Source organism: Micromesistius poutassou, assembly GCF_964030765.1.
Source record: "Micromesistius poutassou genome assembly, chromosome: 4".
Taxonomy (NCBI): domain Eukaryota; kingdom Metazoa; phylum Chordata; class Actinopteri; order Gadiformes; family Gadidae; genus Micromesistius; species Micromesistius poutassou.
Window position 1 is genome coordinate 2,349,050 of NC_140274.1, and position 27,894 is coordinate 2,376,943.

Below are 27,894 nucleotides of genomic sequence, written 5' to 3' on the forward strand. Positions count from 1 at the left end.
TTTTTTTGAATGTCAGGTTTAATACAATGTGTGCTTGAAATATGATTATGAACCAAAGTAGTAACTGAATACAACAGCACATAAAGGGCATGTTTGTTCAGATAGGTTGTTTTGTTTATATTGTTTTGGGGTTATTGAAAGAACATTGAATATGAAGAATACACGTGAATAGACACATATACTAAGATGCACCAGACAGAACACCGCCTCCCTGAGTGCCGCCAATGAGTCAATGACCCTCTCCCACATTATCAATTAATGAATTGTGTCAAATAAACCTGCCTGTTAAATAAATGAGCTTGGTGTTTTACTTTCACAAATCGGCTGTGTCACTACCAAATCTGTCTGTTGGCGCATTCTATTGGCAATCCAGGCCGGTCATTCCTTCCAGGATTTATATGACGGAATGACACATCTGATCTGAAAGCGTTTCATTGCAACAGTCCGGAAAACATGGCATCATCTGATAACCGAACAGACACATTGTGTGCTTACATGATCAACAACTTAACGTCTTAAAAGCTAAATATATACCAGTGAGTCTACCAGATGGGTATCTGGAGCTAAATAAATGAACCCAATCAACGGATGTATGTTGTGACCTAACATCTTAAGGTGTGCTTTATCATTCCTCCCAGAAGCCTCTAGGGTGGTAAATGGCTGCCAACAGCATGCTTTTTAGAGTCCTTTTGGTGGGATATCTCCTGTAGTTGGGTAACAGTAAGAAGGAATAGCAGGTGAGGGCTTCTGGGAAATGGAGTTCAGTGGCATTGGGCAGGATCGCCACCGTCATCTTTACTTTCATTATCCCGATAATGGGCACACGATCCAGACCTGTGAGGAACACTGATGGCAAGACCGGTTATGATACAGATGATGTTACAAAGGTACATACATCATATGCATACTATGACTACTAAGTAATGTAGCAGCATGTTTAATACTTACAGAGAAAACGCTTCTTTTCGTCCTCGGTCAGTTCATCAAACACCTCCCAGAAGGTTATGATATTGGGGTGTGTTTCGCTGTACTCTCCTTCATACACTGTGTTCTGGGGGAGTTACAGACAGATTAACCATGACTCAACATTGCCATTTACTCATAGCGCAAACGCTTCTATCCGAAGGTACCGCAGTGAATCCAGATAAAACCCTGACTGAGTTTCAGAAAAGAAAGATGTCACGTGAATTGTAAATGATAACTTCTGACCCGATCATAATAGCTGTAGTCTCGGTGGCATACCCAGGAGAGCCATTTGGTTCTTTCTCATTCTCACCCTTCGTCTTGTTTTTCGTTTCGTTCTTCATTTTTTTAATATTATTCCTATATCCTGTCTCTTATCTCTTTCATTTTCTCCATCTTTTTTTTTTATTACTTGTTATCCATCCTTTTTCTCACTTTTCTCTATTTCTATTCTAACGTAGTTCACTCTCTTCTTTTCTACATTTACATTATTTTTCTTTTCTGTTGTTCTTTCTCCATCTTTTATTTGTCTTTTCTCAATATTCTCATTCTCCATCTTTTATCAAAATGTTTCTGCCCTCCATATTTTTCTCTTTTATTGCTCAATGTTTCTGTTCTTTGTCTTTTTAAATCTATTCTCATCTCCATCTATTCTCTTTCTGTTTTCAATTTCCTAATTTCTCCATCATGTTTTTCCCTTAATTTAATAATTTTTCCATTCTCTTTTATCTAACTTTTCTTGTACCGATCTTGTTCCGTAGTTTCATATTTTTAGATTGATCTTCTTTTGTATATATAACATAACAAAAAACAGATATTTCCTTGTGAAAACAGTATAATATTCAAACATTTAAATAACAGGAAAGTCAGGAAACAACCACATGCTGATATAATGATCTCCTCTCAATAAAATAGTGTCACTCGTTATGCCAAGTAGTGCAGACCTGCTTCATCACGTTCCAGTCAGTGAACTCCTGGCCCACCATCACGCCTCGTAACTCGTCCGGCTGGAAGAACTCCACCCCGTCTCTGTTGCACACCTTGAAGAAGCCCCTCTTGAACTCTTCGAACACCTTCTCAACGGATTTGTTGAAGACATAGTTGATGTAGGCGTTGACAAACTCTTTCCTGTGGATGGACAAAGTGCTATGCTTTAGAAAAAGCACACTTGTGTTGGTAAGCACCATTTGAACACGGTATAAATATTATTTACGGTGCAGGGGAGGGCCTGAGGGTTCTTATATCACATTTAAGAGCCTGCAAAACTATAATTAGTACTATTGTTTTACTAGGGTATAAAGTACATAACTGATATGCTTCCACTGCATAAGCTTTCTAGACCACGAAGATCTTCTGAGACCAATCTATTATTTATCCCCAGAGTAAACACGAAACATTGAATTTATTAGCAGGCTACACTGTGTCGCGCTGCTATGATGTTTGGGTCGATGCTTACGTAGCTGCCGCGGCTATCGCCATCCGGCTTAAACCCCACCCTACCATAAGGGGACTGTCGGTGGTGGAAACGCCAGCCAGATTTAGTGTAACCGAGCTGTCCTGCTCCGAGCTGCACCATATCACACCAAACTGTACCGCTCGGTGGAAACAAGGCATAAGAGTTGCCCCAACTCTGACCACTTAAAACAAGACTGAAGGCTTTTATGTTTGCTTTAGCTTTCTGATAAATCTTAAATACATTGCACTTTCTACAATGCTTTTTTAAAATCTTTGCCTTTGTTTTCTTTTATTTGTTTTCTTTTATTATTTCATTTTATTGTCTATGTGAAGCACTTTGAGTCTGCCTCGTCTGAAAAGTGTGTTATAAATAAAGTTGCCTTGCCTTGCCTTGCCTAACAATAATACATGTATTTCGGAATCTGCAATGGCTCACTAGCAATGTTGTCCATACATGTTTAATTGTACATAAAGGCTCCTGAATTATGCTGGTAGGGCCACTGAAATCAAATGATTTCATGTAGATGCACAACTTAACACCTTCAGCAAAGTCCTTATCCCGGTTTACCAATTATGTTAAGACGATTTGGGATTGGCCAGCCAAGCCAGTGAAATCAAGGTCCTTGGTTTTGAAGAAAGAAAGAGTAGTGAATAAATTCTGGTTTTCCACCTCAGAAACACAAATTGCTACCATCTCTCAGAAGCCTAGGGAAGACCTTGGACAACAGCCTCAGTGATATAGTGACTATTACGAACAGTTGCGAGGAGATGGAGGGTTGGCTGGAAGATGTTCACAGGAAAGGCATTCCAGTAAAAATCAAGGTGTGGATTTACCAGAACAGGATCCTGTGGTCACTGCTCCTCTAGGTGTTTCTGCCACCGTTTCAGACCTGGGAAGGGGCAGCAACGATACCTTTGGAAGTGGCTTGCTCTACTGAGGAGCCTGAGCAGCATCGCCCTCTATGGTAACATCTGCATACTAAGGCTCCCCCTGAAATCCACCAAGGAGGAATTTGAGAGTCTTGCATGCAAGGGAGGTGCTGCAGTTCAGAAAGTCAAGCAACCCTTGAGTCTATATTGCAGGGGAAGCAGTCAAGACCAGTAGGAAGTGGAGTGTAGAGGCTGCAGTTGAACAGGCAGAGTCATGGATATGCCATCAAGGCCTGGTGGGAGCAGTTTCCAGAGAAAGGACTGAGCTAGGAACCATCAAAAACCCCCATTATGACAAGGCTTGGGTCAAGGACCAGTGGCAACTACTCCAGAATGAGGTGAGAGCAGAATCAGGGCTTCTCAACAATGCAAAGGACTCTGCAGGGTGTTGTGTGCCTGTGGGCCATGCATTGACGCACCTAGCCCTAAGCTTCCCTATGCAAGCCCGGATCTACCATATGGGCAACCTGGGCAGTTGCCCAGGGGCCCTTGAGCCAATAGGGGCCCTTTGCGATTGGGTATTTTTTTTTTTTTTCCTCATGACTCAATTTAAACGCAAGCCACGGCGGCTGGCACTTCTCCTACAGCCCCTGAACACAGCACTCGATGCTCCTGCCCACCTTCACCTACTATCCAATCAGAATAAAATAAAATTTGTTTACAATAAACGAGGTCTCATGATTGTCTGTTCTACATGTCATTTTGATGATTTCACAGGTAGTGATTGGCAGCCGATCACAATGCACTGCTGATTGGCTAAAAATAAATCGGGGCGGGACCGATCAACATAACCGATTCGAGATCAGTTTTTCAACTAACGAATTACACAGTGTGTGTTTGTAACCGATCCGTGATCAGATATATGTTGCATGTTCGAGTAGCAGGGAAAATAATTTTAAACCAGCATTAACAGAAAATGGAGAGCAGCAATAAGCCGAGTGGGGCCGCCAAGCGAAAGAAAAAAAAGGAAAAGGAGGAAAAAGAAGCGGCAGCCAAGAAAAAGGTACAGCTAATAAGCAGCTTTTTCAAAAAAGCTCGGAATAATGAAGAGGAAGAAGACGTTAGCTTTGAAGCATCGACCGACACAATCTGGACTGTGGTCCTAACTTTCACCCCTGTTGGCTTTTACAATCTTTATCTTCATCATTTATTTCAACTTAATCTTATTCAAGTACAGTGTTTCCCACACATAGGCCAATGTGTGGCGCTGCGCCACAGATTGAACAACGAGCGCCACAAATTGATTCCGCTTTTCTTATTTATTTTTACTTGAACGCGATTTTTAAATGTAACTCCGCCAGCCCGTAATCGCGCCCCCGTAATGCTGCCAGTCCGACGTGTTCCCATTCCGACAGTCCTGTGCGCGTATGCAAATTAGCCATGTGCGCCAAACAGAAGAAGGGCCCTATCTTGCGACCGGCGCAATTGACTTTCTACACCGACGCATGTGTCATTGACAATTTGCTGTCAGGACTGAACAAACGCCTTGATGCATACAGGGACATAAATGGCCGCTTTGGTGTCCTGTTTGACATGGTCTGTGATGACACTGATCTTCGCAAAAGGGCCACTGCTCTCTCATCTTCATATCCAGGAGACTTGGATACTGCCTTAGCTGATGAGCTGATCCAGTTCAGGTCTTTTGTCAGCACTGAGCAAGATAAGACTCCTGCAAACTTGTTGCAGGTTGTGCTGAAGAATGGACTCCAGACAACATTCCCCAATGTTTTTGTGGCACTCAGGCTCTTTCTCACACTTCCTGTATCCAACTGTGAAGGTGAGAGGACATTTTCAAAACTGAAACAAATAAAAAATGAACTGAGGACAACCATGGGTCAGAAGAGGCTGACATCACTGTCCTTGATGGCCATTGAGTCGGACCTGGTGAGGGAGCTGGACTTTGAGGACTTGATCTCGGAGTTTGCAATGAAAAAGTCAAGAAAGAAGAACTTCTGAAGGTAAGAATCTATGTTATTAGTGTATTTGGTTGGCTAGATCACACAATACACAATATACACACCATGTACATCACCAAATAAATATCATAAATATCACACACATAGGAAGAGGGGTCTATAGAGTCCTCTACAGTATGTGCATCTTGATGGCAGCAGTGTGAAGTGTGGGTTGAGGGGCTGATCTGGGTCATTTGTTATTGTCTGTGCAAGGTGTGTGATAACTCTGTGATTGAGCTCTGGAAGCTTTGGTGTGGGATGGTTTGTGATTTTGGATTAATTCATTCATTTTATCATTGTCACTTGTATTTTTGAGTGAGATGGTAATATTTGGTTTACTGAACTGGACAGAGATTTGCTCTGTCCTCAGCTGGACCAGTCATTCAGCTTTGAACCAATAGGTGTGTAATTTGACATGCTCACATAATTGAAGTTGGCTGTAGCACACTGTGTATCTGTGTGTGTGTGTGTGTGTGTGTGTGTGTCTTTGTGTGTCTGTGTCTGTCTGTCTGTCTGTCTGTCTGTCTGTCTGTCTGTCTGTCTGTGCGTGTGTGTGTGTGTGTGTGTGTGGTCAGCGTGTCTGGTGGTGGCTCGAGTTGCCTGGGTGTAAATGTGGCCTCCCCTAAAGGTGTGGATGTTGGTGGGGGGGGGGCCCTCTGGGCTGACAGTGCCCAGGGGCCCCTGGGGGTACTGATCCGGCCCTGTCCCTATGCCCAATTAAGGGTAGGACTTGCGCTTTTAATGGCACAACAATGTATGAATTCTATTGAACTGCTGAACTGTTGTACTGCTGATCTGCTGCGTCAGCACAAAGTGTACAGACTACCTCGTGGAAACAGGAACCCTCATACCCCTCTGTCCCTGAAGAAAACGTAACATAGCTTTATCGCAACGACGCAAGTCAGCTGGCGACAGGTAGAGCGCACCCAGGACCCTCTCGGCAGCTCTTCTTCTTCTGCCTTCTTTTACTCAGATCTAGCTTATCGTAGCACTGACCCACGGGTCTGATAGAGTCACTCGTTGACTCTATCAGACCCCGAGGAATACTTCTTCTTCTCCTTCTTCTCCTTCTAGCTTATTGAAATACCCACACAGACTCAGGCTGTGAGGACAGAGCGTATTGCATTTATATCTAGCTTACTGAAATATCCCCCACGCAGACTCAAGCTGTGAGGATCGAGCATATTTCCTTTATATCTGGCTTATTGATCTAGCTTATCAAAACACTGCCCACGCAGTCTAACTGTGTGTTCACACCAAACACGACGGCGCGACACGTTTCAATACAAAGTGAACGTAGAGACGCGAATCGGGTGAAATTTGTTGTCGCCCAAACCTGCGACAAGATTTGATTGACGGCGCAACATTTTTCCACGTGAACGGCGAGCGCGTTCACGAGAATTTGCAGCGCGACAAATTAGCTGAAGTTGAAATATTTCAACTTTTCCGAGGCATTCGCGTGAGACAGCCAATCAGCGTTCACTCTCTGTGGGTAACGTGGGTGAAGTGACGTAAAACAGCCAATCACTGTTCAACCAGCTGGGCCAACCGTTCCCTGCACTCCGCAGTGAACCGCAGCTTGGAGGAGAAAGTGATTGTTGCCGTTTGCGACTCCTGGAGCTCTATATATCTATATATAATATTACATGATATTATATAAATTATATATAAATATCTATATAATATAAACTATATATATAATATCACGGCACAAAGCGGTGTGCGCCTCCGGATTATATTATTAACCCATAAACGACGGGCATTCCGATGTCTCTCCCTCTTCCACAACAGGTACAGACATGCAATGGTGGTTATCTCGGCCATGGTTGATGAGAATGAATTGGCATAAAGCACCGTTGGCGGGTAAAAGATGTTGTCCGACAAAATTCGCTGCACGATAAGTTCGCCTGACATAGCTGCACACATAACTGCACAGAGACAGATTTAGATTTGTCGCGCGGCAACATTCGCCTGTTCGCACAAACAGGCGAAAAGTGTGTCTTTTGGTGGGAACGCACAGTTACAGACTCACTCGTTGACTCTAACAGACATGCAAGGAAAGAACGTGTAGCCCTCTTACGAGGACCCCTCATGAGAATTTAGAATTTAGACTCTTCCAATGAATCATACTTTTCTCTAGGATTGTGTAAAACGGTTATGTATATTAGACTCTGTTAGCATTTAGGCTCTTTTTAAGAACCATACTTTTCTCTATCATTGCGTAAACAAGTTTTCGATCTAAATAAAAATACCTTACTACGTGTAGTAGTAGGCGAATAAATCAGTGCCTCAGTGATTGATCCGGCTTTCCAATAGGGGCCCGACCGACCGCCCACAGCTCTCCCAGCCTTCGCACAAGAGGTTAGTGGCGCATGATAAAAAAGGGTTGATGGTGACCAGTCCGGAGAGTGAGGCAATACAAAGAGGTTCAGACTTGTTCCCCACATCGTGGCCAATAGGGACTGAGGTGGTAAGAGACACCCCAGAGTTCGACATGTGTAGCCTAAAGTTAGTTTAACCTGATAGGGGCTTAACCGAGTGACCTGTGTTGGACGCATAGACCAGAGTCTTCCTCCACCGAGCTTAGCCGAGGATCTCTAACACGCACAAGAGGGCCAGCACAGGTTAAGCCCGGGGCTGCAGAGAAACCAGTATAGGGTACCCCCCCTCCTAGGCGACGGTCAGGAGAGGTCTTCCCACCTAGTGCGACTGAAGGTTCTCCCACAGCCCTCATACTATAAAAACCCATTATAGGTAAAACACTCGACAACACTCGGCTTACACTGCACTCGGCATCACAGGCGAGAAGGGGAGGAGGGCCTTCCATAACAATACAGAGGCTGCAGAGAAGGCAGTAGCGGTTGTACATTGAATTACGCCCCGGGCGAGACCACCTCCGTGCGCCCCCCCCTCCTTCCCCCCCGAAAAAGGAAGTGGGGGGTGGTGGCAGAGTTGTTGACGGGGGGGATTACGGGCTGGCGGAGTTGTTGACGCTTCTGTGCACGGCACCTTCTCAGCAAGCAGGGGCGCCCGCAGCCGGAGGGGGCGCCAACATGCCAACTCCCCACACAGCGATAGAACCGTGCCTAAAGCCAAGCTGAAGAGCTGGCTTGATCGCCCTCAACTGGGTCGGCTGGGAGAGGGTGTCTGTTCGAGCCGAAGCACCTCAGGTTACATCAGTGATGAAGAAAAGTTTGTTGAGATACTATTGTGATCTATATGCCTGCAGGTTGGTACATGTTAGTGATTCAAAATATTCAGCACAATGTTTGAATTCAGCTATATTGCCTTGTCTAGCTGTTGGATATATATAAAATGGTACCCTTTGGGTTCATGTCAACAAAGTAACTTTTTGCATGTTTTTATAAAAAAAAATATATTGTCTGGATGATACTGGATGATAATGGATTGACCTCAATCGTCCATAAACCTACTTGTTGGAACATGAGACAGGCTTCCCTTTTGCTGTTGAATCAAGTTCCACTATTCTGCCATCCCAGCCCACCTGCAACACACAATGACGCATGAGCCAATGAAATCGCGTGTCAATTAGAAAAGGCCTAAGGAAAGCCCATAAGGCCTTCTGTTTGTAAGAAGAAATTCAGCCTACCGTGAAGTTGAGGTCCAAATTGTCAAAGTCCTCAGAGGTGTAGTCTTCCAAAATGCAACACAAACTCCTGTAAGGATGGCCCCCACGGATTTAGTTGAACTGCCTCCTAAACCCTGCACTAGCCTTTGATATTTATTTGATTCTAGTTGATTCTAGTTGATAGAACCATTGATGTTTTTTAATTTAAAAAGTGTAAAATAAGCTACATGTTTGATTAGATAACAATATATTGACCACAGGAAGTCAAATTCCAGGCGATTTATTTCTGTAAAACTGTGACGTACCTTGCTACTACTGGCTCAAATTCTTTCATGTCTTCATAGGACGGTTTCACGTTGAGCAGCTTCTTGAAGAGAACTAATGGGAAAGGCAGGTTGATGATGTTGTAGTTATTCAAGGCAATGCCACACAGAACCCCGAACAGGAAGTACTTCTCCAATCTGGGCGGTTCAACCTGTCTCACACAAACACAGGTTGATGGTTGTTAGTGTGGAGTATATATATACACTATATTAGGAATAACGGTCAGAAATGAATTATCATACCGATATTTTATGTAACTTTAAGTGTATACTAATAATTGTGTGTTAACTGTGTAGACATAACAAAAGCTGTGAAGCTTGAAGGTTATTCTCACCTGGGCAGGGAACCAAGCTAGTGTCTTGCCTTCGTTATACATGAACATTTCTGACCCTGGGTCCATGAGCTCCTCAAACACGTTGATGAAGAAGTCTTTTTGGTTGACTGCTATGGAGGTCAGTTCCAGTTCTTCTTTAAAGTGCACCTAGATTACATTACAGGCTTTAGTCCCCTTGGAGTAAGTCAGCTTCAATGGATTCAACATTGCTCGACACCAGAACCCAAAGCCATAAAAGGGACAAGGAATTTCTCCCCCAAAGCCATTGAGATAGAGGCCCTAAGAAGGAACACAGTTAATAATATAATAATATTAATAATAATATAATAACATCTCAGTAATGAGCGGTCCGTCAACATTTTGATTTGGTTTGGAAACACAGCCATGAAAATCAACTGAAGGTGCTCAATCAAAGCAAATAAATAAGTCATGCTGGATTTCGGAGCGATTTTCAGCCATAAATGTGGAAATCGTTTTTTTCAATGTAAAGAAAGATAATTCTGTGTTTGGGTTGTCATGATCTCCCCTCAGTCATCTCATTCACCTTAGCTCCCAGTGTTTTGTCCGCTGGGCCCTCCTTCTCTTCACCTGCCAGCCACTCTCTGCTCATCAGTCCAACTGATCACTAATCAACCCGGCGTATAGACTCTCCTCTCAGTTCACTCAGTGCCAGATTGTCCTAGGTCATTTGTACTAGTCTCTCCAGCATTTTCCGGACTGATTCCCCGGTATCGACCCTGCCTGTCCCCGACCTGCCAGCTCAGTCTGTCCTGGTGATCCACCCTGCCTGCTCGGTCTGTCCAGGGGCCTCATGTACTAAGACTTGCGTGGATTTCTGACTAAAACTTTGCGGATGCCAAAATCTGGAAAGCTGCATGCGCACAAAAAAATCTGGATGTATCAATCCTTGCGTAAGCACGATTTCACGCAGATTATCTTTGTACGTCCCAATTAACGTGAAATTGAGCGCACATGCACAAACCCGTCTCTCCGCCCAGTCTCCTCCCTCATTTAATATGCTAATTAATATAAATAGGCCTGCAGTAGTGCGCTCTTTAGGAGAAAGGAGGAAATGGAGAAAGGAAGAAAAAAAAACTTTAGTGAATGCGAGGTGGAGGTGCTGATTTCGGAGGTAGAGGCCAGAAATAAGATCTTGTTTGGCTCTCTTTCCTCCGGAATCAGCACCAAAAGCAAAAAACTGGCATGGGAAAACGTTGTCAAGTTGGTCAAGCTCGCCCTATTTGAGCAAAGGGTGGCAGCTGTGATTTGGGATTGGCTCCTTTTTGGCCTAGGCCCGCCTAATTGTCAGTCTTGCCCGTCCAATCAGAGGGCTTTCCTTCGTTTACGTTCACCATCTAAAAAAGGCGTGCAAGTCAGCGCTCCACTGAGAGCTCAAGAATCAGTCACATCGCAAACAGCCTGCAGCTCCTCCCCCCTCCCCTCCTGAACGTGTGTGAGAGCCCTCCCACTATACAAATATAAGAAATAGTGCCGTCAGTTAAACGCACTATTAACGGCGTTAACGCAAACCCATTTTAAAGATCCCATGGCATGCTACTTTATGAATGCTTTTATATAGCTGTTAGTGGGCCCCTGTGAAGACTTGAAGACGTTCAAGAAATTCAGCCTTGGTGCAGAGTTACACTACGAGCCATTCCCACAATGAGCTCTCCACAAACGTTCCATTTTTAGAGGCGGGTCAAGGTGGAGGGTGGGGGTGTGGCCCTGAGCAGCTTGCGGCCACAGAACTGCGAGACACAAAAGAGAGAAAAGTTGACCACAGACTTATTTACCAAGAGTTGCCTCTTGAAAAAAGAGTGGTCGGCTGAAGACAGGTGGTGGAATGTATCTTCAACAAGATGTGTTCGTCTCAGTTTGAGCTGGAACCCTGGGGCCGCTTCAGGGTTGTGCTGGAGATTAACTTCAAAATCTGGCTTCACCATGGAGACATGTAACTCCAGACGGTGCTGATTCTGTAAGAAAAGAAGCAAGACCCGTCAAAACAAAATATACTGTTTGTTACTCATCCTTCTGGACCTCCTTCAATCTGTCTCCCCCACTCTGCATGCCGATGCCTCAGACACAGGTAGTTCCTTATCAAGAGCGCGATTCCTGGACTTGATCCCTCCCTTGTACAAAGTTGTAAGCCTTGTATGCCATCAGTCACCTCACTCTGAGACTGAGACTGAGTGACTAAAAGTAGCCTAAAGTAGCCTTTCACACATTGCAGTGGCAAATGGGCCTTCTACAGCCTGGCTATTCTATGAGTTTAGATCTCCTTATCAATCTATGTTAACCTTACAGCCTAGCAAAAATGAAATTATTATTACTTACATGACATATACATATATATTGCTATAGAATTTTAGCAATAGGTCTGACTGGACAGGCTTATGGCCTGCGACCACAGATACCAGATTTTCTACTTTTTTTGTTAGAGCCTTTGAATTATCTATTGCTGTCCACTGTCTTTTTTGCTGTTGCTGTCTGACTCCCCAAACTTAAAATCATTAATTATCAATTTTAATTAATAAAATGGTCCAGTAGGTATTAAATAAAATATGCCATTTATTCAATCACGCATTACTGCATATAGTAAAAAAATTGCCTGAATTATCATTTTGTAAAAGCAATAATGATCAGTTATGGTGCATCATTTCTACATAGTAGGCCATGTAGCATGTATTATTTGACAAAAACAATGGTGAGATATTCCCTCTGACAGTTATACCTTGAGATAATTTGCGTGGATGTTAAAGGCTGCCAACTTGCAAATGAGATTTAACACAAATGGATACCGGCAGAAGATGGCTGGTGCGTTCTCCTTTGCCTTAAATATAAGAAGAAGGACAATTCTTAATTACAAAAACTAAAACAACAAGTATCTAACATTTCTTGGAAAGTTTGACATTTTAGAGTATTTTATACTTTAACCACAACATTCCAGCACTAATGTTTTGTTGATGTAATGGTTGTAAAACAACTTCACACCTGTAAATATGATTTAGCACCTGAAAATACTGAATATGATATCTACAAATGAAAAGATATGAATACTTGATGAATGATTTGTTTCTACCTCCTTTTGTGAGTATGCAATCCAAAGGCCCACATCCTCAAAAACATTGTACTGTGAGTGTTCAATTTGGTCTACGTAGAAAGTATTCAGTGAAACCTTCAGAGACCGGCCAGCTTTATTAGCCTGTGAAAAATAATACATTGGTAAATAATAACAATAATTTAGAATGTTATGAAACCATATTATACAAATACTATAATAATGAAGTATAATAAGGGGCTCCTTTTAGCGTTGTAGAACGTGTCATTAAAAACGAATGAGAAAAGGCTAGTTTCTCACCTTGTAGAGCATCTTGAGGGTCTCCAGCAAGATTTTGATCTGATTGTCATGAGACTCCAGAAGGCCGTTCCTGAGAAGGAAGGACAGGGCCTGTTTGAACACCGCGATGTGATTGGTCAGGATGGCAGGGGGCAGGGAAGACCAACAGTCTCCTTAAACAACAATAAAAACAACATTGTACAAACACATTATATTCTTCCTGTAATAACATATACTACCTGAAATAACTAGAAACTAGAAAATGCACTTCCTATAGAAAATGTGGTGAGTGCTATAGTGCAAATTGAGGTTAAAATATGTTTAAAATGGCTGGAAACAAAAAGTGTCAAGTTAAACAAATAGCCGAAGTGATAAAGTTTGAACAAATGTCAGATAAAATATAGAATAGCTGAGCTGTTCTGATAAAGTTTGAATGAAGTCAGTGTTACAGTCAAGTAAGTATAGAAGACGTTAGTACTCTGTCTGGACTCGGCCCGCCCTGCTGAGGGCTATTCCATCAAAGTCGCTAACGAAAGCGGCGCTTAGTTGATTAACGCATCAACGCTCCATCAACGCAGTTCAGCCGCGCCTTGCTCAGGTTAGTTCAAACCAGGTTAGGGTTAGGGTTAGTTAATCCACGTTATCGTGGATTACGCGCGTTCACAAGATATGTAACCAGCCCAGAACCGTGAATGTCGAATCATGGATCAAATGTCCGAAAAGGACCGAGCGGGATCTTTTCCAGCGGCGAACAGAAGCTGCTTGTGGAGGTCTATGAGGAGTAGCCTACACGCATATGATAATATAATATAAGGCGTTAAGGATTGCCCTAGGTGCTTTTAAAACAACTCCTACAAGTGCATTATTAGTAGAATCTAAGGAAGCCCCTATTCATTTAAGGTATGAACAATTGTCTTTAACATATTGGGTTAGGCTAAAAGGAAGTGTTAACAACCCATCTATTTCAGTGCTTAGTGATTGTCGGGAATATTCTAAAAAGTCCAATGGATTTGAATTTGGTTGAATTTGGTTGGAATATTGACAATTTAGTGAATAATTATGGCTCCATGGCTGCTCCCTGATCCAGAGGTAAACATTAATTTATTAGCAGAAAAAAGCGAGCATCTCACCAAGCAAAGCGACCTCCCACACAACAGCAATGGAATTATATTTTATTATATTTTATTATATGCCTTGTGACGTGGCGTTTGATCGGTAGCCTACATTTCGGCTGCACATTTATTTTTGAAATTTGAAATTGCTGCAATAAATGATGTTGTTGACTTATGTAGTCTATGAGTAATATATCGGCGGTAACCACTGTTTTTGGGGTATTGCGAAATTGCGCCAGCTGGACATTCCGTGGTATTGGATGTGTTTTAATAAAACACATCCAATACCACTGAACGTCCAGCTGGTGACTCCACTATAGTAACGATGCTCTTAGCGCTCTACGAGTGCCCCTGGAGCCCTCGTTAGCTACCAGGGTTTTAACGATGTTCCACCTGCCTTGTGCCACTCCCTGCCCACACCTGACTCTCTGCCACAGCTGATCATTAATCAGTATCAGATTCTACCAGAAGGTTTGGTGAGATACTCTGCCTGGTTTTGCTCTGCTCTGCCTGCTCTGCCAGTATACATTGGATTCTCTGTGTCGTGATTTTCTGTTTTGGGATTTGGAACTTTGCCTAGATCTTTTGTACGTTACATTTTTGACTCTTAAGTTTGACTTTTGACCTGTCTGCCCTTTGTTTGAATCCTGAAGAAAATGAATACATATTTTTGCCAATTGCATCTGGTTTGCACCTGGGTCCTTATCTGCAAGTCTTAAAGGTCCCATGGCATGAACATTTCACTTTATGAGGTTTTCTAACATTCAGCTGCCTGCTGAATGCTGCCCGTTGTCCGGGGTTGCCGTGGTAGCGGGCAGGTCATAATCAGGCCATATAGAATGCAACATATTTAATAGCCTAACTTTCAAATAGATGGGAAAAAACATGAACGTCTGATTCGCAATAACGAGGCCTAGTGTTACGAGTAGCGTATGTGTGTGCGAGAATGGCAGTGTGTGTTTGTGAGTGGCGTCCGATAGTGAGTGGACGAGCGAGGAGAGCGAGCGGCAGCGTGTGTGTGTCAAGCTGCTTTCACACCGCCGCGCGGCAACTCTCCGCCTCTGTTCATTTCAGTGAGGGGAGGGCGGCAGAGGGGAGGCGGTTACAGCAGGAAGCGGTTGCCGCCCGCGTGAACGTGCACAGATTTGATAGATTATATAGATTTTATATATTTACAGATTTTTATTTAGCTTCTATAAACGCCTGGCCCTTTCACAGTGCTGCGCGGAACCCTCCGGCAGCGAGGCGTTATCAGGGTGCTTGCCGCGCGGCGGTGTGAAAGCAGCTTTAAAGTGCATGTCGCGATTCTGCCTTCTCACACCGCGAGACAGTGTCGCGATTTTGGTTTCGATACGCATATCGTTACAGCCCTAGTGCATTTCACATCTACTTCATTGAGATAAGCTCACAAATGATAAGGTTCATACCGTTGGAATCTGAAGTCTCAGCTTTCATATGACATGTTGTTTGTGTAGATGGTGTGACGTGAAAATAGTTTTTAATCATGTTAGCATTGAACTTCTACCAGAAGCACACATCCAGAAATGTAGGAAGAATCTAGCTCTGGCCATATAAACCAGGGTCCCCACACACACAAACGCCCAATGCTTAACAATCATATTTCTATTCTAATAACAATTTAAGTGCTATGGAAAAAATTTATGCCATAAGCGTTTAAGCTTTACGTTGTGTTTCTAAGTTATATGTGCTTTGAAACCCAAAATGAAGGCACGGCATGAATCCATAACGAGTCAATGCAAAGACGCCAAAAGAGGCTTGGCTGGAAGAACCTGCAGCATAAATTGAATGGCGCGGATTTCACGTAATTCTAGTGCTAACAATTCGCACAAATTGAACAATGAGACCAAATAAAGAAGAAAATATAGGCCTATAAAATATTATATCTGAAAATCTGTTCAAATATATTTAAAGATTAAAGTGTGGTGATTTGTTAAATGTGATGTGATTTGTTAAACGGTTCAAAATGTACCAAGTTGCGAAGTCTGAATTGTCAATGGTCTTCCATTATGAGGCATTCTAATGCTGTAGAATGCCTCATTCACTTTTGCATAATTGACGGAAAGAAGGAAAGTGTTTTTTTGCCTCTGATTCACGTCTTTCGTAGCACTCCACAAGCAGTCCGGTATCTTACTTAATGAAATTATGATCATATGATAATAAAAGTTGTTTTTTTTAATGCAAATGCTATTCGAAGCTAATATGAACATTTTAAAAGGGGAATGGTGTCTCTCAAGAAAAAAATGTGGAAGTAGTTAGGTCCCAAAAAGTTGTACAGAATAATAAAGATAAAGATAATAATAAAGCCTAAGAATAACAATAGTTGAGGGCTGCTTGCAGCACTAACCTAATAACCTTTAGTACTTGTAATAACCTGTACTACCTGTAATTACCTATACTGGTTTGTGTATGTATAATATAGAGCAGTAGTGATAGTGTGCACATCCCCAGCGGTGAGGTGCAGGGCAAAAGAGCTGGATACAACTTAAAGAATGAGACGCCCACACTGCTGTATCTCCCATATGTTTACTGGTGCTGCAACGTTTCCACCCGGCTGGGTCTTTTTTGTTGTATGTATAATATACCAGACAATCCATATGGACCTAATCTTTAATCAATGTTACAGCAGGACCTCCGGGGGTGAGCCTGGGCTGAAACCAAGGCTGAAGCAGGGAAGTTACGCTTCGTTTCCTGTTAAGCTTTCTGAAGGGGATTTTAATGAATACTGTGTACAGTATTTCTATAATGACCAGTCGACAAGGTGTTGATTTGAAATCTTTTGACACTTTTTTTTACAGTTTCCTACGGCTAGCCGAGTTCGCCAATTACGTGCTTACAGATACTGCAATATGAATGGTCAAATCTAATATGAAGCCAAAGAAAGTGGAACGCCCTGATCTCCCAGATTTGAGCTTTGTCTGTCATACATACCCCAGGGAGACTGCATAGGACCAAATGAACCAATCCGATTCAAGACAGAGGTGACTCACTTAGTAACCCAGACATCTTTCCATTAAGCTCAGTGATAATGAAGGCCAGGGGGATGACCTCAGTCATCACGCTGTAGTCCTCTTGGAGAAGAGGACATGTCAGAAGAACCAGGATCGCATCGGGGGACTTCAGCACAGTCCTTGCGTTTAGGAGATGGTCGACAATAACGGAAAAATTGATCTAGATTGAAAATAATCACATGGTTACAGTTAAAATATAGCTAAATATATCATAAATATGCTGTGCTTTGGGTGGAGGAATTCAATGATCCCTAATTTGGGTTCAGGATAAAATAATGTTCATTTCTAATATATTGTTAAATGATCTATTTGGTCTTAGCTCTTTGTTTGATCCATGGGATCTGCAGCAGCTGGTCAAAGGTCAGGGCAGCCCCCTCAACATCAGCCATCAACTCCCCTGTAGTTGATGGAGACAGACTGGAGGAGAGAGGCACAGCGGAAGAAGACCCAGGTTGTAAGCTAAAGGGGAGCTTAACCTGCTCCCAGGATGTGCACAGGTGAGATATGTGGGGACTGAACCCAGAACCCTTTAACCGTCCAGCACTAAGAACTTACTTGGGTTTTGCGAAAGCAGCAACAAGGCTCGAACTTGAAGCCAACATTAACAGTATTTCTCTGCAATGGATTACAATACAATAGTTAGCACTAATGATACAGCAGTAATAGACAAAATATGGAAGAATATAAATATATATATATATATATATATATATATATATTTGAATATAAAGAATGCAATAACGAACTCTATAGCCTCATGATCTCCTTTTTCCATCGCCTGCCACTTTTGTATTTTCTTTTCATCAAACCGGCTGATGGTCAGGTCCCTCGTCAAAGTCTATAGAAAATCACATCAGAAGAAATAACAGAAATCATTACAGGGCTCTTCTTAATGCTGTAGAATGCCTCATTCACTTTTGCATAATTGACGGAAAGAAGGAAAGTGTTTTTTTGCCTCTGATTCACGTGTTTCGTAGCACTCCACAAGCAGTCCATTAACTTATCAACCCTTATTTTCCAGATAATGAATGGTGTTCTATACATTATCCCTTACTTAATGACATTATGATAATGCGAAAGGTGAGGTGTCATTACATTATCATTATTGAATGTGTTTCAATACAATACCTCAACTGGGGAGTAGAGGAAGTTTGTGTTCCATCCAGCGGCTATTTTCAACTCTGTGTTTGAAGCAGGACAAGGTGAAACATGTTATGTGACACTACGCTAGATATAATAGAGTTCCTATTTAACTGGGCTACATAAAAACATAACAATTATTTACTTTATTAATCTGGATGCTGAGATCATATTATACTGTTTATATTCCAAAATATTAATCAGACCAATTAAAAAATCTATAAATAAAATGTAGTTTTATGAATAAAACATTCTTAATAACAGTACCATTGGGTACAGTTGATGCACCATCAGTGGCCCATGGCAGTTGTACAAGAGCTGGTGTTGAACCCTCACTCCCACTTTGACCTTTAACCTCGCTGCCAAAGGTCCAAACGTGTCCCAATGAGCCCAGTATTAAGGTGTGGTGGCTGGAAATATCAAAATATACATACATTATCATCAGAAACCAATGTCACCAAAGTATTTGAGCTTCTCATGCTTTTGCAACAAAAACAACAATATAATATATATTGGTCTTCTATAATCCACCACACATCCACATGAGATTAGGTCATGGGATTAGTACCTGCCGCATGCAATCTGTGAGACGGGTTCATGGATGCCCCGGACCTCTCGGGGTATTAGTTCACCGGCAGTAGAGCAGTGGCCCAGCTGCCCGCGGCTTCCATCTCCAAAGGTGAAAACCTTCCCGTCCTAGAGAGCCCAACATAGCAGGTAAAACACACCAATCAAACTCCCACTGGGACGCATTGGGTCTGCCCCCCCTCCTCTACAATGACTCTGTCCAGTTCGTCTGTCACACGAACACCAGCATAACTTTATGCAAATGTTTGTCAACAAACGAAACAATAGGAGAGTAGATGTGCAGGTCCAACGCAGTCTCACTCCGAGTTCGTCACAAAGCGACGCTTTGCGACCCTTTGCTGACGCAAAGGGTGTCCTTGTGCGTCTTCATTCAGCGCAGGAGGTTTCAACTCATTACAACGTAATCCTCTATCTGACGCCCAGGGAAAGCGCAGTATTAACCAGATGGCTTCACATAGAGACGTTTTGAGCATTCATCCCATTGGCCAACGGAGGACGTGAAACCAGGAAGTATTCTCCTCACTGTCCGTTTTTACGTTAACGGTGGTTTTACAGTGAAATCTGAGACATTTCTCAACACAACTACTACACCAACGTGTCCTTGTTAATTACACAACATGCATGGGTTAAGACTATGGACATCAGTCGTCGTGTTTTGTATATAATATTATAACTAAATAATTGTATATTTATATATATACATATTAATTAAATATTAATTACATTTTAATATTTAATTAATTCAATATTAAACCAATGCATTCCAATCGGGAGATTATTTTCGACTTCAGAAGGGGCGGGGGGCTGCGCAGGATTCGTCAAAACAACAATCCGAAACAATCCGAATTTATCCGAAATAAATTAATATATATCTATAAATATGAATGTGTATATCTATATATATATATATATATACATATATATATATATTCGAAGACCACCAGAGCTCCTCGAAGCAACGAAAATGGTCTATTAAATTCAAGATGGGTGTGCGAGATAGGGATATAGTGCCATACATCAATATGAATTTCATTCATAGAATTTGCGAGAGGATGGTCAATGGTCTGATACAGATCTCGTTATAACAAGAATTGATATCGATGTAACGAGAAAGTATGTAATGATAAGAAAGTGACAAGAAAATAAAGGCTACATGGTTATAATAATTTAAATATAATTAACTTATAAAGCGTATAACGAGACAAGGAGACGATCTAGTTGTGGGCCAGCAGAGGCTGAATTTTAACCAAATTTGGCCGATAACCTTATATATATATATATCTATAGTCTAACTCTATATACATCCATTGTATGATATGCTGTAAGTATAGCCTAGTTTTTATGTTATACCTGAACCACACTCCCATAGAAAAGGTACACGTGTTAGTTGGTGTTACAACCCTCTGCGTTGATTGGACGGGTGGAGGTGGATTGTCAATGGTCAGATACAGATCTTGTTATAACGATAATAGCTACATGGTCTACTTATAATATTATAACTAAATAATTGTATATTTATATATATAATATATCTTTTTAATATTTAATTTGTTCAATATTAAACCAATGCATTTCAATCGGGAGATTATTTTCAACTTCAGAAGGGGACTTCAGGGCGGGACGCTGTGAGGAGGAACATTAATGTACACAATGTATGCAGTGCACCGTTCACATTGCAAACGACTTCATGAGTGCAAACATAGCTCTGCTTCCAACCAGTCAAAGACGTTAAGTGCGTCAACTGAACTGCCATCAATTGTGTTGTTTTTGTCATAAACTAGGGTCCGCTGGCTAGGAAATAGACAGATATTCCAAGTCCTTCAAAAGGCACTGTGTAATATCTTTCTATTTTCCGCAGTTTAGACTTGTAATTAATAAGTTACTTTTGTATTGAACTTGACTCATTTCTTTTTTTAAATCGCTGTCTGGTGGCTTGTTACGTCACTCTGAGAGTGTAGTGACACAGCCCATAACCTATTTGTGAAAGCAAAAAACCAAGCTCACTGATTTAACGAGGCAGGGTTATTTGAAAGAATGAGTTAAGTTATCATGTGTGAGAGGTCATTCCTCCTCCTGAGTGTGCTTCCTATTTATGTTCACAAGCACCCCCCCCCCCCCCCCCCCACCCAGCTATAGACCTGGGATCTCTTTTATATCAAACAAGGTCATGCAACACAAGGGCGTTACGGACCCCTTACGTCCTTGCGGACCCTCCTTGCGTCCACCACAAGGGCCCGACGTGCGCCTCCCAAAAATTGTAACCTTTCGTCGAGGCGACGCAGCCGCAAGGCCTGTGATTGGTCCGCTCACTAAAACCCGACGCAGGACCATAAGCATTCACAACTATGTCGAAGCGTCTGTGTGGTCCTTGCGTTGCGTGAACGTGGGACCATAAAGAGCCCTTCACACAGCATCATCAAATGCTCCATTGAAACGCATTGGCAACAAGCCGTTGCTAGAAATTAATCTAAATTAGTTGACAAGAGATGGAATCTTGTCCATTAGAACTTCATCCAGGGTGCATCTTGGGATTACTCTGTGAAAATTCTGGGTCTCTGGAAAAAAAGCCAGCCCTAACCCTAACCCTAACCCTAACCATAACGCTAACCCTAACCCAAAACCTCAGACCCCCCCCTCCCTGCCCTCGGGGTCCGAGAGGGCCGAGTTTCGGTGTGGGGGTCCAAGTTAGGGCGGTAGGACCTTCCTATCTCAAAAACCTTCTTTCCACCACATTCTGATCCACTAGGTCTTGCACGCACACACTTCTGAGAGGCTTTGTCCAAAAAACAGTCCATTTTAGGAAAACTTTTTTTTTTGTAAGGGCTAGATCTCCAAATCTCAGATATGTCGTTCTCAGGACCCTGGGAAATGTGTGTATACGTTTTGGCATCTCTAGCTATCTCGAAAAGGCTGGAAAAGGGGTGTGACCTCCATCAGTAAGGTAAAAGTGCATAAGACATAGGTATGTGCATAGGTTAGTTTCTAGTCCCCATTTTTGGTGGGATGGAGGTGTAAATGTGTGCCTTAAGGTGTGTAGACACAGCTGGCCTGTGGACAAGTTTTTGAAGTCTGGGGTCAAAAGGTCAAAAGGAGCCAGCACCACGCCCCTTATGAGATAACAAAAAGTTAATGTGCATTTCTCTCATAACTTTTTGTCATTATTAAAGAGAGGCCTGATCCTCAGATATGCATGTTGGATGGCTAGGGTGTAGGTCTGGAAAGAACTTCAGGCCAAAATCTTGCAAGCGAGCCGCTGGGTGAGGCGCAACGAGATGGAGCACTTGCTGAGTAATTTCTTGATTTCTTGTTGATAATCGTATGCGTCCTTTGAGACCCCCGTTGATATAAAAGAGACCCCAGGTCTATAGCTTATTGTTACTGGCCTTGACTCAGAAGTTACCTATTGCATCACTACTTTTAGGTCTTCGGCCTCCTCATTGATCATTGTAGTATATTTGAATGCCCTCTTTCATAGATATGACACCACCACCACTGGGACGTGGCAACAATTCTCCATATCCATATGGGGAGGGGGGAGGGGGGTGCTTGTGGACAGTAGGGTACACTAGACATCAATAGGAAGCTTGCAATGAGGATTTCAATCACCAGAAAGAGTCACTACACACTCAGGGGGAGGAATGACCTCTCACAAATTATTTCAAATAACCCTGCCTCGTTAAATCAATGAGCTTGGTGTTTTGCTTTCACGAATAGGTTATGTGTCACTACCAAATATGTCTGTGCGCATCTCTCAGAGTGACGTAACTAGAAACCAGACAGTGATTAAAAAGAATGAGTCATGTTGATTACAAAAGTAACTTATTAATTACAAGTCTAAACTGTGGAAAATAGAAAGATATGGGGGGAGGTCGTTGGCAACCACCATAGCAACCACGTGGACGCAGGCCAATTGAAAATAATAGACACGTAGGCGTGTCACATGTTCAGAGCCGTTATTGTAATGCGTTTTCCGCTGTGGACCAACGCAGTTTTACTACAGTCTGGTGTGAGACTGGGTTTAAGGGACGTGGTTAGTTTCAGTTTTTGAGGCGGTCTGCTGAAAAAATCGGATTGTTGTTTCGACGAAATCCTGCGCAGCCTGCTCCCCCTTCTGAAGTGGAAATTTATCTCCTGATTGAAATACATTGTTTTAATATTTAATTAATTAAATATTTTTAAAATATATATTATATATATAAATATACAATTATTTAGTTATAATATTCTAAGTAGACCATGTAGCTATTATTGTTATAACAAGATCTGTATCTGACCATTGACAATCCACCTCCACCCGTCCAATCAACGCAGCGGGTTGTAACACCAACTAACACGTGTACCTTTTCTATGGGAGTGTGGTTCAGGTATAACCAGACAATATTAAAATATTTATAACATATTCATAAAAAATATATATATTTGTTGTGGGGGCAGTGCAGGAAGGTTGTTTGACACCATATATAACTTTATTTTAACGTGTGGGGGCAGAGCAGGAAAGTTGTCAGACAATATACAATTCAGACTATATACCTATACAATACTTATGAACAAATAAATATTTAATTTATGGTTGACTAGCTTACGGAGACTCCTTAGAGGGAAACACATACATGCTTCTTGATAAATCGATGGTGATATTTTGTGTAGGTAACACTGCAGGTAAAATATATGAATGTGTTCCTCACACAATGTACACTTTATCACAACAAAAAACTGAATATGACAATACCATATAGTGTTTGAAGAGAAGGGCCTGGCTGGTAGCCATGTGTGATTACCTTTGTTAAGACAACAGAGTGTTCTGCGCCACAGCTTGCAGTGGCGACCTCTAGTGGTTTGAGGGACGGTACTGCAACAATGTTAAACCTACCTGTTGGACATATGGAGGACATTACTATTACCGAATCATGAACTCTAAATCTAATTGACAGGAATCAATAATTCTAACACTTTCATTCAATAATTGTATTCAAACAGCACTAACAACAGGGTCAGCCGAAACAACAAAGACAAATAATCAGACATTGGAAAAAGCAGAAACTGATTTTTTTTTATTTTGTAAAATAACAGTCAAAAATAAATGTTGATGAGTACCCTTCTCGTCCACTCTGTTGAGTCCCAGTTGGCCCAGTTTGTTGGCCCCGCAGCAGTAGACCAGGCCTGAGAGAGCGATGAACAGGCTGTGGGTCCCGCCGGCCGCCACCAGGGTAACTGGTACCCCCGTGAGAGAGGGCACCGGGGCGGGGCAGGGCTGCACGGACACAGCCTTCCCTAGACCCAGCTGGCCGTGACTGTTGGAGCCCCACGAAAACACGTCTCCGGCTGGGGTGTGTGTGGAGGAAAAAACGGCCACACATCAACACACTCAAAATACAACAACAGATCGGTTAGGCCTTCCTAACTCTTGAAAACTCTGGAAAATGTCTGAAATCATTTTTTTTTGTGAATGACACAGAGCTTGCTGAAAGCATATAAGCATTTAATTTGCATTCCCTCAATATTCAGTTCTAATTTAAAATTGGCAAATCAATGATATATTATTCCGAAATGATACTAACTATTTATATAAAATATATTTTTATTTTATTAAAGGTAAGCTGCTAGGGGTTGCTCAATCAAAACAATAACATAAAAACATTTTGATGACGTTATGAAGTAGCGTGGCAATATGGGAGTAGTTGACTTTGAACCCATTGCCGCTGGGTTGGGTAATTTACAGAGGTAGGGGGTTGAAAGTGTTTTAAAGATACCATATCATGCTTTTTTAGGGTTAATAATTGCATTCAGGGGTACTGTTAGGGTTACATGCCTGTATGTTAAAAATACCCCTTATTATTCTCACACTGTTCATTTCTGCAAACCATCCATCCATGGGGATGTAATGCATATAAGATTGTATATAATACTGGTCAAATTGACTGAGACAAATGTAACAGACTTTAACCATGAATAAAACTATGGATTTCTCTGTTGGGACATTGTGCAAAACTATTTTGATAATAATAAGCACACAACTCAGCAAAACAGATCTAGTCGATGCTCCTCAATCTCCTTCAGCTCCCCTAATTTCCATGCTGTGTCCACCTTAAAAAGGAGTGATATAAACATTCTCCAGTCGAGGAAACATTTATTTAAATTGTTAGTGCACACCCGGTTTCAGCTTTTTTGAACACCATGAGCTTATGTGCTGTTCATGTGTCCTGGTAACAATGAGACACTCACGCTTACGCATGTTCCCGACAGCGACCGTTCATGTGCACTGTTTGGAATCTAAATGTTCTTCTTCGTCAGCGGTATATACCACACCAACAGGATTACCGCCACCATCTGTTGGGCGTGGAACATAGGTTCTGTGTTTGTAGCCTATCACCTACTGTCCTTTTGCTTTTATTTATGAGAAGCACTTTGTATTGCCACTGTATGGAAGGCTACACTTGCCCTTATCCATAGCTGGTTTACCAGTACACAACGTTTAAAACTGAGCAAAGTCGATGCCAACAGGCGGTTACAACGTCAATCAATAGTAAAGTGTAGACATGGCAAAAAATATGTGATACGATGCTGGATACTTTTATATTGAGTAAATATAAAGTATATATCTATATATATATATATAGATATATATATATATATATATATATACTTTCTCACTGGTCAAAACTTTTGCCTTGTGGTCCGCCATGTTCATGCGCGTCACCAGTAAACAATACGTCACCAACTGGGCAACTCTGTAGTAGAATCATCAGAGCGTCATGAGGTGACACTAAGCATTTACAAAGAAGATAAAGAAATCCAACAAATATTCAAATATCAATAAATATTACCTTTCGTTAAAGCCAAGGAATGGGAGTTTCCACACGCTACTTGGACTACTGGAACAGGAAAATGCAGCAGACTGTAAGGAAATCACGTCTTTGGTTAGTTAATGAGTTCATTTATTATGGACATTGTTGATGAATGAATAATCTTCAAATGTTGCCAGGGACCACAATATTATTAAGAATGATTTTGTGTCTTGACCTTGGTGTTTGGATCATAGACGTTATGTTTCCAACGCCGAGTTGTCCATCACCGCCTGCCCCCCAGGAGTACAGGTCTCCAGCTGTAGACAGCAAGAGGCAGTGGTCCTGACCGCAGGACAAGCTCACCGCACTTCTACAACCTGACACACGTCCTGCATGGGGGAACAACAGACAAATGCAAATGAATTGTGGGAAGTCGGAGGGAGTGGGACTAAAGTCATCGTGAACATTAAAACAGAATGGAATTTCATTATTAAATATTCGTGATACACACATTTATTCTCCATTTAGTTTAGTTTACAAAAATCATTATTGTGCCTCAGTACCGAAAGGATTCGTGTTGTGATATTTTCCCCATCCCCTTCCAAATTCCTCCGATTAGCGCATGCGCAGCTCATGACTTTAGTTTCTTTGAAAGTGAAACTTACAAAGTGAGCAAACCAGGCTGAATAAAAGGCTAAATAACAAATATTTCATAGATATATAGGGTAATACTAAGCGTAAAAATAAACAAGTTGATGTGAATTATTGTGTTACATATGTTGATAAATGGCAAATTGTTTATATAGTCCTATGCCTATTGTTTATATGGCGATATTTTTCTATATAACCTCAATTCCATTTCTTGCAGTGAACCCATATTGAAAGTGCTCATATTGTATAAGAAAACTCACCTGGCTTCGTCTGATCTTCGACACTATTTCGACCAAGTTGTCCTTTGGAGTTTTGTCCGCAGGACAGCACTGTGCCATCGCCGGTGAGGAATAAAGTATGCTGCTCACCACAACAGATGAGTGAGATGTCTTGGTTGATGCTCCACGACAAACGAGCTGGGTTTGGTTCGGCGGAGCAGTTTTTCCACCTGTACAGCTCCATCGTCCAGTTTGAACTAAACACGCAGACCTAATAAAACCAGAGTTAGATATAAACCCCCATCACGTAGTCCTCCGCCCAGAGACTGAGCGCTGCTTTCGTTTCCTGCTGTTTTACATCTGCCCATCCCATAATACCAGAGCGTATCATATATTTAATCTCATTTATGAGCAGATTTCTGCACAACAACCATCTTAATGAGTTATTTTATGTCCTCCAAAAAAAATGTTTTGGTATTTTTTCCCCCGTAGTATAATCAGCTACAACACATAATTCTTAGTTACCTACGTTTTTTCTGCTACAAGTAAATTATAAAATGTAAATAAAATAACGAAACATTGGTTTAAGCAACTCTAGTCGTAGCCGTCTTATTATCACCAGGACCATGAACGGTCCGTGTATGGTCCGTGTATCTTTTGGTCATTCGATTTTCCTTTCAGAAACGGGTATTTAAAAACAAAACGAGTGGTTATTTGATTTTCGTTTTAAAATACAAAAATTGAAATTGAAATACAAGGCGTTTTTCTTTTTCATGGTCAAAAAGGGATGAGCGAAATTAAAAAAATGATTCGATTTTAATTTTATATTTCATATAACAAAAAGAAAAATCACTAGAAAACAGAAACGAAAAAATGCCTGTTTTTTCATATTCTGAGACCGGATGTTGTAATTTACAGTAGGCTAGTAGTAGGCCTACCGTGACACATGGACGTGGAGCAGTAGCCTACGTCGTTTTCCGAAACAATAAAAGTGTAGGCTAGTGTAGTGTAGGCTACAACTGTGTCTCAGGGAAGACGACATGACAGCAGAAAAACTTAGTCGCATATCATATTAGCCTACTGTTATTTGTCCAAACGTTGAAATGCATTGTGTTTTTTTTTTACTTTGACGTATCCTTACCTTTGCTGTTCAGTCTATTAAAAAAAACGTTTATTTCAAATCAGCACCTGTTTGCCCCTTTGGACATTGCTGCTTTTGTATATACAGTGGCTTCTATAATGTTTGGGACAAAGATTTATTTAAAAAAACGTATTCCCATAATCAGGGATAGGAATTGAGCTCGCCCCCACTCCACTTGCTGTTTTGTTGTGCGTGTGAAACAAGTGTCTTGTTTTGAATTAATTAATTTCATAAGAAGCTTCCCTGACATGGCCAAGCTACATTCATAAATAAAAACCCTTGCCCCCCCCTTTCTAATCTTTCAAACAAAAGGTTAGGCTTCCTCCCCACCACCGCTACCAAA

General features: G+C 41.7%; 1 protein-coding gene across 1 annotated transcript; it reads right to left on the minus strand.

Annotated features, from left to right (window-relative positions):
• Positions 1-26,746, minus strand: LOC311342241 (putative E3 ubiquitin-protein ligase HERC6). Its single transcript, XM_084467068.1, has 23 exons — positions 26,453-26,746; positions 25,777-25,930; positions 25,581-25,651; positions 23,851-24,078; positions 23,535-23,626; positions 18,737-18,864; positions 18,436-18,578; positions 18,157-18,209; positions 17,775-17,866; positions 17,584-17,643; positions 17,349-17,445; positions 17,008-17,188; positions 12,909-13,060; positions 12,630-12,752; positions 12,282-12,380; positions 11,344-11,523; positions 9,551-9,697; positions 9,198-9,367; positions 8,914-8,980; positions 8,738-8,808; positions 1,908-2,091; positions 949-1,051; positions 1-846 (listed from the first exon to the last, which is right to left on the minus strand). The coding sequence occupies exons 1-23, from the start codon at positions 26,652-26,654 to the stop codon at positions 626-628; spliced, it is 3,018 nt and encodes a 1,005-aa protein (XP_084323194.1). The 5' UTR covers positions 26,655-26,746; the 3' UTR covers positions 1-625.
• Positions 26,747-27,894: the final 1,148 nt, after the last annotated feature.